At 47.8% G+C, this 14,157-nt stretch overlaps 1 protein-coding gene across 1 annotated transcript in view; it reads right to left on the bottom strand.

Moving 5' to 3' along the window:
* The window catches only part of CDCP1 (CUB domain containing protein 1), a 59,821-nt gene extending 48,655 nt beyond the window's left edge, over positions 1–11,166 (bottom strand). Inside the window, exon 1 of the mRNA XM_018038392.1 lies at positions 10,968–11,166. Coding sequence (XP_017893881.1) covers positions 10,968–11,049 — 82 coding nt within the window. The 5' untranslated portion in view covers positions 11,050–11,166. The remainder of the gene's footprint in view (positions 1–10,967) is intronic.

The raw sequence follows: 14,157 nt of genomic DNA, 5'->3' as shown, positions 1-14,157 counted from the left end.
CTAGCAGACAATGTAAATGAGAAAAGCCAGCATAGTAGGGAGGCTTTTTGTTCAGTCGGAGGGGACACGCTCTACTAAGCACCTTATAATTCAGCTTTTTCCAAAACACATCAAGCAGAACTGGCCAAGGCCCCCAGGCCACCTGTTGTAGCTCCTGGTTTACATGTGTGAATCCCTTCTGGAAGGTGAGCCCCCAGAGAGCAAGGGATTAGGATTTTCTACCTCTGAGTATCCAGTACAATGGGCCTCCAACATCTGTGGAATCAATGGAATCTGTTACCAAATGACCTAGGACTAGGCCGGGTCTTTTAAAGACATTGTAGGCAAAAAATCAAATTCTCTAGTTCTGCTCAATGCTAGAACTTAAAAGTGGTGAGGAGGTGGGAAAAGCAGCAAATCGCTCTTCAAAAACAGTTGCTCTGGGTGGAGTAATCAGTTTTGGTCATTAGTTCCCTGATTCCTAGTGGTTTAATACTTCTACTCCACCCCCTCCATACGACCAACTTCTTGCAGGAAGTGTCTGCAGACTTTCGAAGACAGAATCATTGAGATATTCATTACCTGGCTTTAAATCCTTCTCTTTTTATTTTTGCTTATTTATTTGGCTGGGGCTTCGTAGCAGCACACAGAATCTTTGTTGCATCATGCGGGAACTTTTGTTGTGGCGTGTGGACTCTAGCTGTGGCGCACAGGCTCTGTAGTTGTGGCTAAGTAGACTCCGTTGCCCTGTGGCATGTGGGATCTTAGACCCCTGTCAGAGATTGAACCTGGGTCCCCCACATTGCAAGGCGGACTCTTAACTGATGGACCACCAGGGAAGTCTCTAAATTCTTTTTAAATTTAAAACTATTTTTAAGGCAAAATTGTGTTGATAGAAGGCAAACAAATGGCTGCCAGGGGCCAAGGGGCAGGGACTGTCTGCAAAGGGGTCTGGAGGAATTTCTCAGGGGGATTGAAACATTGTATCACGCACTTGACAGGCCTCATCAAAGAGTGCAGCTGAGAGGTCAATTTTATGGTATGTACATTACATCTCAATAAAGCTGAAAAATACATTTTACTTTCAGATAAATGATACTGAAGCACAAAATGAAATATGTACGCATAAGGCACCCCTGTTTTATTTCATTTCATTTTGCCAAAAGGTAGCATGTCATCCTCATTGTTCTGAGTCTTGGAGAAGGAAATGGCAACCCACTCCAGTATTCTTGCCTGGAGAATCCCAGGGATGGGGGAGCCCGGTGGGGTGCCGTCTCTGGGGTCGCACAGAGTTGGACACGACTGAAGCGACTTAGCAGCAGCAGTTCTGAGTCTGTGTTTTCCCCTCCAGAATATATCTTGGTCGGGGGCAGGGGGGTGGTCCACTCCATGTCTCTACATCCCATTCTTTTAAATGGCTGTGCAGCATTCCCCTGTTTAAATGCACCATCATTAATGTAATCAGTCTTCTAAGGATGGATATTTGGGTTGTTTCTAGTCTCCAGTGACCAGAGGAAGGAGCAGAAGATGTTTATCTGGAGTTTCCAGGTGCCAGCTGGACACACCTTCTTGGGTGTGTCAGGTTCCTGGCTGGAACTTGAATTGTATTCCCACAGAGGCTGAGATCAGGGAGGCTGGAAGGCGTTATTTCTAGGGTTTGGCTGCACCATGTTGACATGGGCTTCTGCAAGACGACCCGAGCACGGTTTACTATTTGAAAAACGTCTTCCTTGTCGTGATAGATAAGTTGAGAACTTGCTCCTGACAGCCTACGGCTGAAGTGCCTGATAAGACTGTCAGCGACTTCAGACCAGTTGGGCAATCTTCCACCTCTCAGCAGCGGTGAAAGGTGGCGGCCTTGCCAGGTTCCACGGAATACCAGGCTGTGGTTTCATGGCCTGGCACACTGCAGCTCAGTCTGGGTTTAGTTTTGACACCTGCTCACAAGGACGGGTGTAAACTTCAGAAGCCCACTGGGGCATTCTCTTCACTTCTCTTGTGTAACTGGGTATGATGTTTACATTATATAAAACCGGTCTGGTCAGTTCCTTGGTTAAAAGAAAATATGTGTGCTTATGTGTATGCATGTGTGTGTGTGTGTGTGTGTGTGTGTGCACGCACGCGCGCAGCTGCTCACTTGCAAACTATTTTTAAAAAAATGTTCTAGGACCCCCTGGCGGCACAGTGGCTAGGAATCCGCTTGCCAATGCAGGGGACACAGGTATGATCCCTGGTCTGGGAAGATCCCACATGCTGTGGGGCAACTCAGCCGCAACCACTGAGCCTGTGTGCTGCAGCTCCTGAAGCCACACACCTAGAGCCTGCGCTCCACAAGAGAAGTCGCCGCAGTGAGAGGCCCGTGCACCTCCAGCTGGAGATTAGCCCCCACTCACTGCAACGAGAGAAAGCCCGCGTGCAGCAATGAAGATCCGGTGCAAGCAAAAAAAAATTGTTAAAAACACATGATGAAAATAAACACACACACAAAAGGAAAACATGTTCTTACGTCACTGATTTCTTGCAGATTTTAATCCAGGAGCCTCCCCAGATGTTCTCATAAGGGCCCAAAGCTGACTACTGCGATACCGCCTGAAGCACACTGCGTAGTTAGAGGCTGAAACAACCAAAGCGTCTCCCCAGAGCAACTTGGTTACACAGACAATGGCCTGGCAGTTTGGTCCAGATGGTCTGCTGCTAAAAAAATCTCAGTGTTCTTTTTGGGCTCAATTTAGATAATCAAAGTAGTATCAATTCTTAAGCGAGGAATCCGTTCGAGGGCGGACACTGTGCTGAGTGATTTACAGATGTTGTTTTCACTGGGCCCCTGCCTGGAAGATGCTCCGAGGCCCTGCTCTCCAGTGAGACTTGTCAGCCGGGCGGTTGGTGGTGAAGATGACCCATCGCCCCAGACTGACTTCTCCTGAGACAGTGTCTCCTGCTGCCCCAGACTTCCAGCATAGGGCAGACTTCCAGCAGGGGCAGCAACACATGGTAACTTCACCCTCTGTGCTGCTGGCTCGTCGCTTCCCTGCCGTGGCCGGAGTGCCACCCTGCAACAGAGTCAAGCGTCTGTCTGGGTCCAGGAGATGCCCTAAGCCCATCACATGCAGGGGCTTCATCCCACTGCCTCTGCATCCTCCGTGATGTTTCTTTGCGACCCCATGGACTGTAGCCCACCAGGCTCCTCTGTCCTTGGGATTCTCCAGGCAAGAATACTGGAGGGGGTTGCCACGCTCTCCTCCAGGCAACCTTGCCAACCCAGGGATTGAACCCAGGTATCCCTCCAGGGATTGAACCCAGGTCTTCCTCATTGCAGGCGGATCCTTTACCGTCTGAGCCGTGAGAGAAGCCCGATGTCCTGAGACCTCTCACAAATGCTTGTGAGTTGTCTTCAGGTTAAAAAATGTTTTTGCCATATATCCTTGTTGGAAATGGCTCGATGTCCCCATGACCAGCTCAGTGATGGAAGACAAAGCATCTGCTTGAAGGAATCTGGCACATGCCTGGACATACACCGTCCTAGGCCAGCTCCGGCTGGACCACACATTGTCAAGTACTGAGAAGTCGCCCTCATGGCTCCAAGCATTGTGTGATACTGAATGTGGCCAAGAGGGCAGACCTCAAAACAAAAACAACAGCTTGACTTGAACTCCATGTGATTTTTGGACTTGGGCAGTTGATGAATTTAATCCTGGAGATTGTCTTTCATTGTCCCAGCCGAAGGCAGCAGGTTGGCACCCATTCGTCGTTGCAGAAATGGCACATTTCCCCCAGAAGGCTTTGATTTTCTATCATTGAGAGTAGGGAATATTTACACTTCATTAAAAACAAAGAAAGCTTCCCATTTGTGCTCATGGAAGAGTTGTAATTTTTTTCAAAATATTTCCAAAATATTTTCCAAATATTAAATATTATTTAAAGATGTTCGGACTCTCAGGGGAGGTGGTTAATGGCCTCAGAGAATATTGTGCTCGGTCGCTCAGTCAGGTCTGACTTTTTGCGATCCTTTGGACTGTAGCTCCCCAGGCTCTCCTTTCCATGGGATTTTTCAGGCATACTGGAGTGGGTTGCCATTTCCTTCTCCAAGGGATCTTCTCGACCAGGGATTGAACCTGCATCTCCTGAACTGCAGGTGAATTCTTTATCACCGAGCCACTGAAGAAACTCACAAAGAATATTGTATTTCTCTCTCGCAGAACAGGCGGCCTGTTCAAGAGGACAGCCCCTCCCTGGCAAAGTCAGACCAACAAGGCTTTCAGTGGTGCCCTTGGCTTGGGCTATACTCAGGAGAGAAGTGAAGAGTGCAGATATTTTTTAAGCACAGTATCTGAAGAAACAACTTTAAGGTTTACAAATGTTTGTGTGAAGTGCAAGTCAGTAAAACAAATTCTGATTTTCTACTGCATTCTGGGCAGGCTGGGATACTGTGAAGCCAGGTGGGTCACAGGGGAGAACATGCAGGACAGTATCAAAGTCCTCGTCATGACCATAGGTTTGATATGGATGGACACAGAGGCCATACTTCCTGAAGACGGTAGAGTTAAAGCAGAAGCCTGGGTCCCCATATCACTGCTCAGAGGAGATCCCATTTAGGGCCTTTTGATTTATGTGATTTTTTTATTGGAGGATAACTGCTTTAAAATGCTGTGGTGGTCTTTGCCATACATCAACGTGAATCAGTCATAATTATAACTATATCTCCTCCCTCTTGGGCCTCCCTGCCCTGCCCATCCCACCCTGTAGGTCATTACAGAGACCCAGGCTGGGCTCGCTATGTTATACAGCAGCTTCCCATATCTATTTTAGACATGATAATGTATATATGTCACAGAGTGAAGTAAGTCAGAAAGAGAAAAACAAATACCATATATTAATGCCTATACACAGAATCTAGAAAAATAGTACTGATGAACCTGTTTCCAGAGAAGAAATGGAGATGCAGATGTAGAGAGCAGACTGGTGTTTACGGCCTACTATGAGCAGGAAATAAACATCTATTGTGTTTGAGCCATTAGACACATTTGGGTTTGTGTTACAGCGGCTGGAGTGCGTCACACCTTAACTATTAGACTCATCAGGTAAAAGGTCACCAAGGATCCAGCAGCCCTCAGTACAAACGCTTCACCTGAGAGCTGCCAGGGCCCAGGCGCATCTTCAGCCTTCCTGATACACAGCGCTCATGGCATTCTGATCACATGACCTGAAGTGAGTAGTTGAAAGGAGATTCAAAATATTTCCCTTGTCTAAAGTTTATATTAGTTTCAACTGGAAAGAATAAAGCAAGGAATAAATTGCAGCCTGGGGGCAGTTAAGAGCTTGTATTCTGAAACTAAACTGCCCAGATTCACAGACGGCAACACCACTTATTAACTTATTCCACTGTTACTCACTTTCTTCCATTTGCTCTGACATTTTCTGGATACGCTGGTGAAGAATCCGCCTGCAATGCAGGAGACCCCGGTTCGATTCCTGGGTCAGGAAGATTCCCTGGAGAAGGGATAGGCTACCCACTCCAGTATTCTTGGGCTTCCCTGGTGGCTCAGCTGGTAAAGAATCTGCCTGCAATCTGGGAGACCTGGGTTTGATCCCTGGGTTGGGAAGACACCCTGGAGAAGGGAATGGCTACCCAAACCAGTATTCCGGCCTGGAGAATTCCATGGACTATAGTCCATGGGGTTGCAAAGAGTTGGACATGACTGAGAGATTTTCACTTTCTGTACAAACCCCAGTAGCTCCTCATCCAGGAATTTCAACCACAGATAAACTTGTCCATATATCCAACCAAATCAACTGCAAAGATGGTCCCTGAGGCTCAGTGTATAGTGACAAAAGATTGGGAACAATCCATTATAAGCTGCTGATTAAATTCCCATGATGAGGACCTCTGTACAGCTCTCAGAAAGCATGTGATAGCTCTGTATATTTTGGTATATAGGGAGCACTAAGATGGATTGCTCAGTGAAAAAAATCAGGAAACATATGGGATATATCCTCCACTATATACTGTATTTATGCTCCTCTTTGTGTTAAGAAGGGTGGTATATACATTTGTTAACTTGTACATGCTCAGGAACAATGCATAAGAAATCATAACTGCCTCTGGGAGGAGGCCTGGGGTCAGACGTAGAAGACATACTTCTTTCCTCCCACAGACCATTTTGTGCTATTTGAAATTATGTTACCATGAACAGACAATTATTTTTCTAAGCACAGCTTTTAAATTATTTAAATATTAACAGTAATACACATTACCATATGATCCAGCTATTCCACTTCTGGGTATTTATCCACAGAATACAAACACACTAATTCGACACATGTACCCAAATGTTTACAGCAGCATTATTAACAACAGCTAAGATACAGAAACAACGCAAGGGCCCATCCATGGATGAATGGATAAAGAAGATGTGAGACAGACAGACAGACAGAAACACACACACACACACACACACACACACACAGCAGGAATACTACTCAGCCATAAAAAAGATGAAACATTTTGCCATTTGTGATAACATGGATGGATCTTGAGGATATTATGCCAAGTGAAATAAGTCAGACGGAGGAAGACAAATACTCTATGATTTCATGCATATATGGAATATAAAAAACAAACAAAAAAACAAAATGAACAAATCCAACAAAAACATACATTCAAAGAACAGAGTAGTGGTTAGCAGAGAGGAAGGGATGGGGGATGGGGACACAAATGTGGAAAAGGGGGTCGATTTTACAAGGAGGGATGGAAAATAAATTTTTAGTGGTGAGCATGCTGTAGCGTGGGCTTCCCTGGTGACTCAGCTGGTAAAGAATCTGCCTGCAACGCATGAGACCTGGGTTCAGTCCCTGGGTTGGGAAGATCCCCTGGAGAAGGGAAAGGCCACCCACTCTACTATTCTGGCCTGGAGAATTCCATGGACTGTATAGTCCATGGGGTCGCAAACAGTCAGACATGACCGAGTGACTTTTACATGCTATAGGATATAAAGAAGTTGAAATACAAAACTGTATACATGAAATTTATATGCTATAAACAAATGTGATCTCAATAAAAAAATACCACATACACATTTCTAGAACTGATATGAACACAGCACTCAGTAAGTGCTGATTTTTAAAAAATGAAAGAGGGACTTCCCTGGTGATCCATTGGCTAAGACGCCATGCTCCATATGCAGGAGACCCCAGTTCAAACCCTGGTTAGGGAACTAGATCCTACATGTTGTAACTAAGACCAAGCACAGCCAAATAAAGAAATATGTACATTTTAAAAAAAATGTCTGGCGTGCAGACAGTCTCTAAGATAACCAGCAAATGCTGTCTTGAGGAGTCCCACTGCACACAGGGGGCATGGTGCCCTGGTGATGTAGCATCTCAGCATCACTACATACCTGCTGGATAACCCTGGGCAAGTTACTTCACCTCTCTGAGCTCCTCTATTCCCAGGGTTATAGGAGTACATGCTTGAGGACGGAGAGCTAAGTGACTCTTGATTTACATTTTCTCAAGAGGAAACAGCTGAGCTTTTATTACTCAAACACTGTGTCATCCATCACAGTTATTTTTGGCCAATGTCTATTTAGGAAACATGTATATTTACATCTCGAAACACAACACTTTAAACAAAATATATGTTGTACACAGAGGCAGAAGGTCAGGATCTAGTGGAGATGCTCTGAGTGCCAACAAATGGGGGTGCAAGAAGTTATTACACACAAAGTAACTGTCTACAAAGAGCCACATAGATGTCTTGCAATTTGGAAAGGATGTCTTACATGTTTTACAGTTAATAGAATTGGCTGTTAATTATATATTGGTATCTCCCAGTGTTTCATTATGCTTTCAGAAACTGTTGGGCGTTTGGGTTTTGTGCAATGGGTTGTTACAGTTTGTCCCACAAGAAATAATGAGACAGAGGGCATCAGTTACTGTTTTCACGTAGAATGTCTGGTTTTTAGGGATGAATTACTGATTTTAAGTGGGAGATGCTTATACATAAGATACTTAGAAGAATGACCAGCACAGAGTAGAAGCTCAATGTGTGTTAGCTACTACAAGTAGCACTTAGTAATTTAAAAAAGAAAAACAACACTGATGTACTGAATACAAACCCAAGGTTACAAAGAGGTGAGGGAGGGAACTTGGCTCTCCTTGCCTGTTTCTCTGGAATACTGCCAGCTGCCCCGGAGAAAGTGATGGGTTAATTACAAGGTGGTAGGAAGAGGTTTGAAATAATTTGATTGTGGAATAATTTTTATAATTTAGAATGATAATGAAAGGGTGTGAACTTTTCTTAATCGCCCAGGTGGAGAGCCTTAGCACTGTATCAGCCCCTAGCATTCCACCCATCTTGACCTCAATCATGGGTCCTTCTGACCAGCAAACTCTGCTTCTCCTCCATCCAAACCAAAGACAGCCCCACTGAGCAAAATCAAAGCTGAGGCATGGGGTATAAGAATCTGCCTGCCAAGCAGGAGACACGGGTTCGAGCCCTGGGGTGGGAAGATCCCCTAAAGAAGCAAATGGCAACCCACTCCAGTATTCTTACTTGGAAAATCCCATGGACAGAGGAGCCTGGTGGGCTATTACAGTCCATGGAGTTGCCAAGAGTTGGATGCAACTTAGCAACTAAACAATAACAACAATATATATAGTACTTAAAATATGTAAATAATTTCAACTTCCTTTCCCCTCATTGATAGCTTGGGAGAACCCCTAGAAGAATGTTGAGGCGGAGCACAGTCCAGTCATCACGGACAAAATGCCGGCATCTGAGGTGAACCCTGAGGCTGAGGTGAGCACCCGGGCGCATCGCACAACCAGCAGAGCAGCTGTGTCTCTGACTGTCTCACACAAATCTGTGTGGGAGTTGGGGAGACTGGGGGGAGGACCCAGCAGTTCTGCCAGTTACACATTCCAGACAACAGGCACCAGCTCCTCATTTGAATCTGAAGAACGAGGAACTTACACACTCACCCAGGGTAAGCGAACACATCATCTGATGTCTACTCATACTTTTGGCAAGAAACAATGGTAGCGAGAATGGGGTCACCGACCCAGACTCTGGTACCTGAGTGGTTCTTGGAAAGCCACTAAGTTGAGGTTTTAACAGGATTATTTTAACTTAATCAGTCCTTCATTCTTAGAAGTGGGGGAACTTGTGAGAATACCGAACTCAAACAAACACACCCCATGGCGATGTCAACTTTCCTTTACATTTCCATCTGTGCAGTGACACCAACTTCATTTTCATTCACAGGAGTATTAAGACAGTTCAGGGATTTATAAAATAAATCCACTATGCCAGGCTCTCTGGTTTTCTCCGTCTTTTCAGGACAGACTCTAGAAACTTCTGGGCAAAGCAAACGTACTCTGCCTGCTTCAACCAAAAAGGCACAACCATTAGTTCAGCCCAGTGATGTGGCCTCACAGGTCTTGTTCCTAAGAACACATAAGGGATTTAAGAAAGCGAAAGGGGCAAGTTCCCGGGCTTCCTTGTATCTAGACAATGAACGGTGAGACACTGCTCCAACAGTTAATAACTTCCTGGAAAGAACAGGCTCCACTGGAGACCAAAATGGCAGCCTCCCCAGGCCACAAGTAGGAATCAGATACGTAACAGAAGCCAGTTCAGGACAGTCTGTCACTGTGATCAGTAACGTACTGATGCCTTGATTTACATCATATTCTTACTGGAGTTCTCAACTGTTATCACACACAACCAGAAACATCTCAGACAATTTCCCGAGTTTCGAGACGGCTCCCAAGTCTGGTGGGCACACTTTTTTTCTCATACACACATTTACACCTCTTCATTTGCTGTTACTCTTTATTCTTAAGCAGACTTTTTCCAACGGAAATCTTGAAAACTCAGTCCTAACTTACAATAAATACAATAAACACACCCACAGTATGTTCAATATCCCATGTACTGTGCAGTAGTATGTCGCCTGACACCGCTGAGGAAAAGAACCAGGAAGCTTTCCCGTCTCGGATTTGTCATGATGGCAGTTGCCGGAACGCCCAAGTTCAACTCATCCGCTTAGTTTCATTCTTTTTTAATTTCCTCTAATTTGTCTGCCTGCCAAACACAAACGTCCCCTTAGATGCAGCAAAGGGTAACAACCAAAGAACAACCAAAGTTCTTTCCAAAGGGGGAAAAAAAAAACACCACACAAAACCTGTCGTAGTCTCAGGGAAGGCTTCAAATCAAGTCCTTACGTGAGGAGACCAGGTTATTCGCGCCTTTAATACTTCCAGGGCCCGCAGGCACCTCCCGGCGGGCAGCCGGGATCGGGGCGCCCCGCGCGCCCCCGCCCCGCCCCCACCGGAACCCCGGATTCCCGCACAGCTCCGGACCCTCCCCCCCGCCGACCCCCTTCCGCCGTCAGGGTCCACGGCCCGCAGGTGCGAGGGCCCGGGGCGGCCCTGCCTCCGCGGCGCAGGAGCGCTTTCCCTGTGGAATTCGTGTTCCCGAACTTCGGGACAGCGAGAAAAGAGCGGGCGGACTGGGGAAAGGTGAGGCGAAAGCGAGGCTGTGGTGACGCTAAACCACGGTTTCCTCGCCCCCGTCTCTGGCCGGGCGCTGAGGTGAGAGGGAGCACCCGAGAGGGAAGTTTCCCTCCTCACCGCCCGTCCGGCGCCACCAACTATCCAGGTGGAGCGCCCGAGCGCGCGGCGCGCCGCCTCAGCGAGGTCCCCGGGCCCGGCTTCCGCGCGCCCTTCCCTCCTTCCCTCTCGGCGCCCGAATCGGGCGCCCGACCGCGGGGCTCCCCGCGTGCCAAGCAAGGCCTGCGTCCTGGGCGAGGTGGCGCGGAATCCAGAGGGCACGGCCACCGCGCCCACCCGCCTGCGGCGCCGGGCAGTCCCGGGGACCCCCCGGACCGCGCCGCCCCCTCCCGCACCCTCGGCAACCCGCGCCCCTCTCCACCAGGCGCCGGCTGGCGGGCGGTCGCGACCCTCAGCCCCTTCAGCGCCGCACTCACCCACTCCGCGGGGCAGGCGCGCGGCGCCCAGCAGTAAGATCCCCAGCAGTGCGAGCGTGACCCCGCGGCTGAGGCTGGCCATGGCTCCGGGGCGCCTGGGCCTCGGCGGGGAAAGCGACTGTGGCCCGTGGTGCAGAGTGGCGGCCGCGGGCCCCCGAGCCTGGCAGCCGAGGCGCTGCGCTCCACCCCGGCTCGCTCACCTGCGCGCGGGGCGGACTCCCCCTGGCTCCGCCCAGCGCCGCGGGAGCACGAGCTGGCCGGCTCAGTCCCCTCCTCCCTGTCCGCCTCCCCTTCCTGCCTCCACTCCCGCCTCTCGCCTGGAGCACTGTGGCCGGTAGCCACCTTCCTGGGGTCTAGCCGCCGTCCCTCTCACGACTTTCTCTACAGGGGCCAGAGTCGCGCTTGGGGAAGACACTTGCCTTCCTTTCACTGTCTGGGAGACACTGAAAGGAGGCCACTGTGCAGCCCTTTTTCCCGGGAAATCAAGTCTGTGGAACACCCAAGCCGTGGTTCCGCCTCTGCTTCCAGATTTGGGCTGCAGGCTTTGGACTTTTAACACCGATGCTACTGGTACTCTTTTCAGAATGATGAGCCCGCAGCCAACTCCAGGCACTTCACGGACAGTGCTTCTAATGCTCACAGTAACCCTTCGCAGAACAGATGAAACAGACACCCAGTTACGCAACCTTCCGAAGGTCCCCAGGCCAGTTAGTAACTTGCAGAGGCAGGATTTGATACCCCTGGAAGGGGTTTGCACAACCGGAGTTGCTTTGTTTCATTTCTGAAGAGTGAATGAAATGAGTGAATACAGGAGGCTGGAGAGGGCCATGAGGAGAAACCTGAACAGGTCCACGGGGGCCCCTTCCTTGAATTCTGAATAGTATGTATGGCACTGGCCTGAGGCATTTACTACAATCATTGGGCTGTTAATGAATGACCCTGGGCCTCTTTCTCTCCTCCCAGCTGCCTTTCTCTGGTTTCTGAGGTCCTGTGGATTCTCCTTCCCGCTCTGCAGGCCACACCAAGTCCAGGGTCTCAGTGTCACAAGGAGAAACAGTGGATGGTTCAGGGACTCTCAGCTAAAATACCAGGGTTCTATCAGAATGACTCCAAAGGCCCCTGTGGGTCTGCCTGTGGCAGTGGGCAGCTAGCAACTTGGCCAGGGTCACCCAGAATAACCTGGAAGCAGAGTACATGCAAGAGCATTGGTCTGTGTCCAGTTCCCACTTTTTTTTTAATTCTTGGGGAACTGAGCTTCTCCAGGCTGATCCTACTCTTATCAGGAACAGGGGTAAGAAACCATCTCTTAGGAGAGTGATCCCCTTCCTTCTGTGTGTCTTCAGTGATGAGAATAAAGCAGCCTCTGTCTACAGGGAGCCTGCAGTTCCTGAGGGATGCGGGGCTGTCCGAGCTGTGGACATGACTGCCCCGCCCCTCCTCCACCTATGGACTGTGAGCTGAGGGAACATCAGTTTACCTTCCAGTTACTTGAAAGATAGATGAGGAAGCTGAGTCCTAGAAGGAAGGAAGACGATGAGAAAAGTAGGGAGGCTTTTGGTTCTCCCCAAGAAATTGAAGGCAGACTCATCAAGAGAAAAAAATTACCAGAAAATCTAAACATCTTTCAAATATGTTTATGCTGACAGGAGAGTAAAGCAGATTTTGTCTGTTTTCCTAATTGTAAGCAGGCGTATATACCCCAGCATCTTTTCCTAGCATCCCTAACTCCATTGTTTCCTATATATGATGATGGTGATGATGATGATAATAATATTGATAATAATAATAGAGCGGCAATGAGTTGAATTGAAAATACTAGAAATATTTTGTGGTAAGTTTAAGCCTAAGGTACAAGTTATCTTTTTACTATCTCATTTCTCCAAAGTTTGCTTAACTGGACTCTCTGGACGAGTGAAACTGGCTGCGGTGGGTCTTCGTTTTGCTGCTCATCGACTTTTTTTATTTGAGGCAAGAGGGGCCTACTCTCCAGTTGTGGCACGTGGGCTCAGTAGTTGTAACTCACGGGCTCTAGGGTGTGGGCTGAGTAGCTGTGGCACACCAACTTAGTTGCTCTGAGGCATGTGGGATCCTCCCAGATCAGGGACTGAATACATGTTGCCTACATTGACAGGCAGATTTTTAACCGCTGGACCACCAGGGAAGTCCTAAATGAACTTTCCATAAATGACACAAGAGTCACTAAGTCTCAGATGTGAAGGATTGGTAGTAGTTCCAGATAATGGCGACAGTGAGAAAGAGTCAAGGAAATGAGGAGGCATTTCTGCATCCTTTGCAAGACGACCCACCTCTGCAGTTGAAATCAAGATGTCTTGAGGTAATGGCTTGGTTCATGGAAGAATGTAAGCAAAGCTTTGCCAAGTTTTGGAAATATCTTCTCTTTACAAACTTGCCTGAATGGAGGAGTCCATTTTTAAAAGTTATTTCTGAACTGAAAGAAATCCAGGCAGCTACAGTCTGTTGCCAGAGAAAAATGACACTGAAAGATGAGTTTTAAAACTGTAATATTTACTTTTGACCCCTCTGTTCAGTTCAGTTCAGTTCAGTTGCTCAGTCATGTCCAATTCTTTGTGACCCCATGGACTGCAGCACACCAGGCTTCCTTGACTATCACCAACTCCTGGAGCTTGCTCAAACTGATGTCCATTGAGTCGGTGATGCCATCCAACCTTCTCATCCTCTATCGTCCCCTTCTCCTCCCACCTTCAATATTTCCAAGCATCAGGGTCTTTTCCAATGAGTCAGTTCTTCGCATCAGGTGGCCAAAGTATTGGAGCTTCAGCCTCAGCATCAGTCCTTCCAATGAATATTCAGGACTGATTTCCTTTAGGATGGACTGGTTGGATCTCCTTGCAGTCCAAAGGACTCTCAAGAATCCTCTCCAGCACAGTTCAAAAGCATCAATTCTTTGGCACTCAGTTTTCTTTGTGGTCCAACTCTCACATCCATACATGACCACTGGAAAAACCATAGCTTTGACTAGACGGACCTTTGTTGACAAAGTAATGTCTCTGCTTTTTAATATGCTGTCTAGGTTGGTCATAACTTTTCTTCCAAGGAGCAAGCATCTTTTAAGCATTTTTGACCCCTCTGGAAACCGTACAAAAGCTACAAAGCAGGGACTTTTTTTTTTTCCTCCGTTTGGTAAAAGATGTAAGCCTACAAAGATGAG

The sequence above is a fragment of the Capra hircus genome, chromosome 22 (genome assembly GCF_001704415.2).
Source record: "Capra hircus breed San Clemente chromosome 22, ASM170441v1, whole genome shotgun sequence".
Classification (NCBI taxonomy): Eukaryota; Metazoa; Chordata; class Mammalia; order Artiodactyla; family Bovidae; genus Capra; species Capra hircus.
The sequence above is the reverse complement of the archived record's forward strand: the minus strand, read 5'-3'. Positions and strand labels throughout refer to the sequence as shown.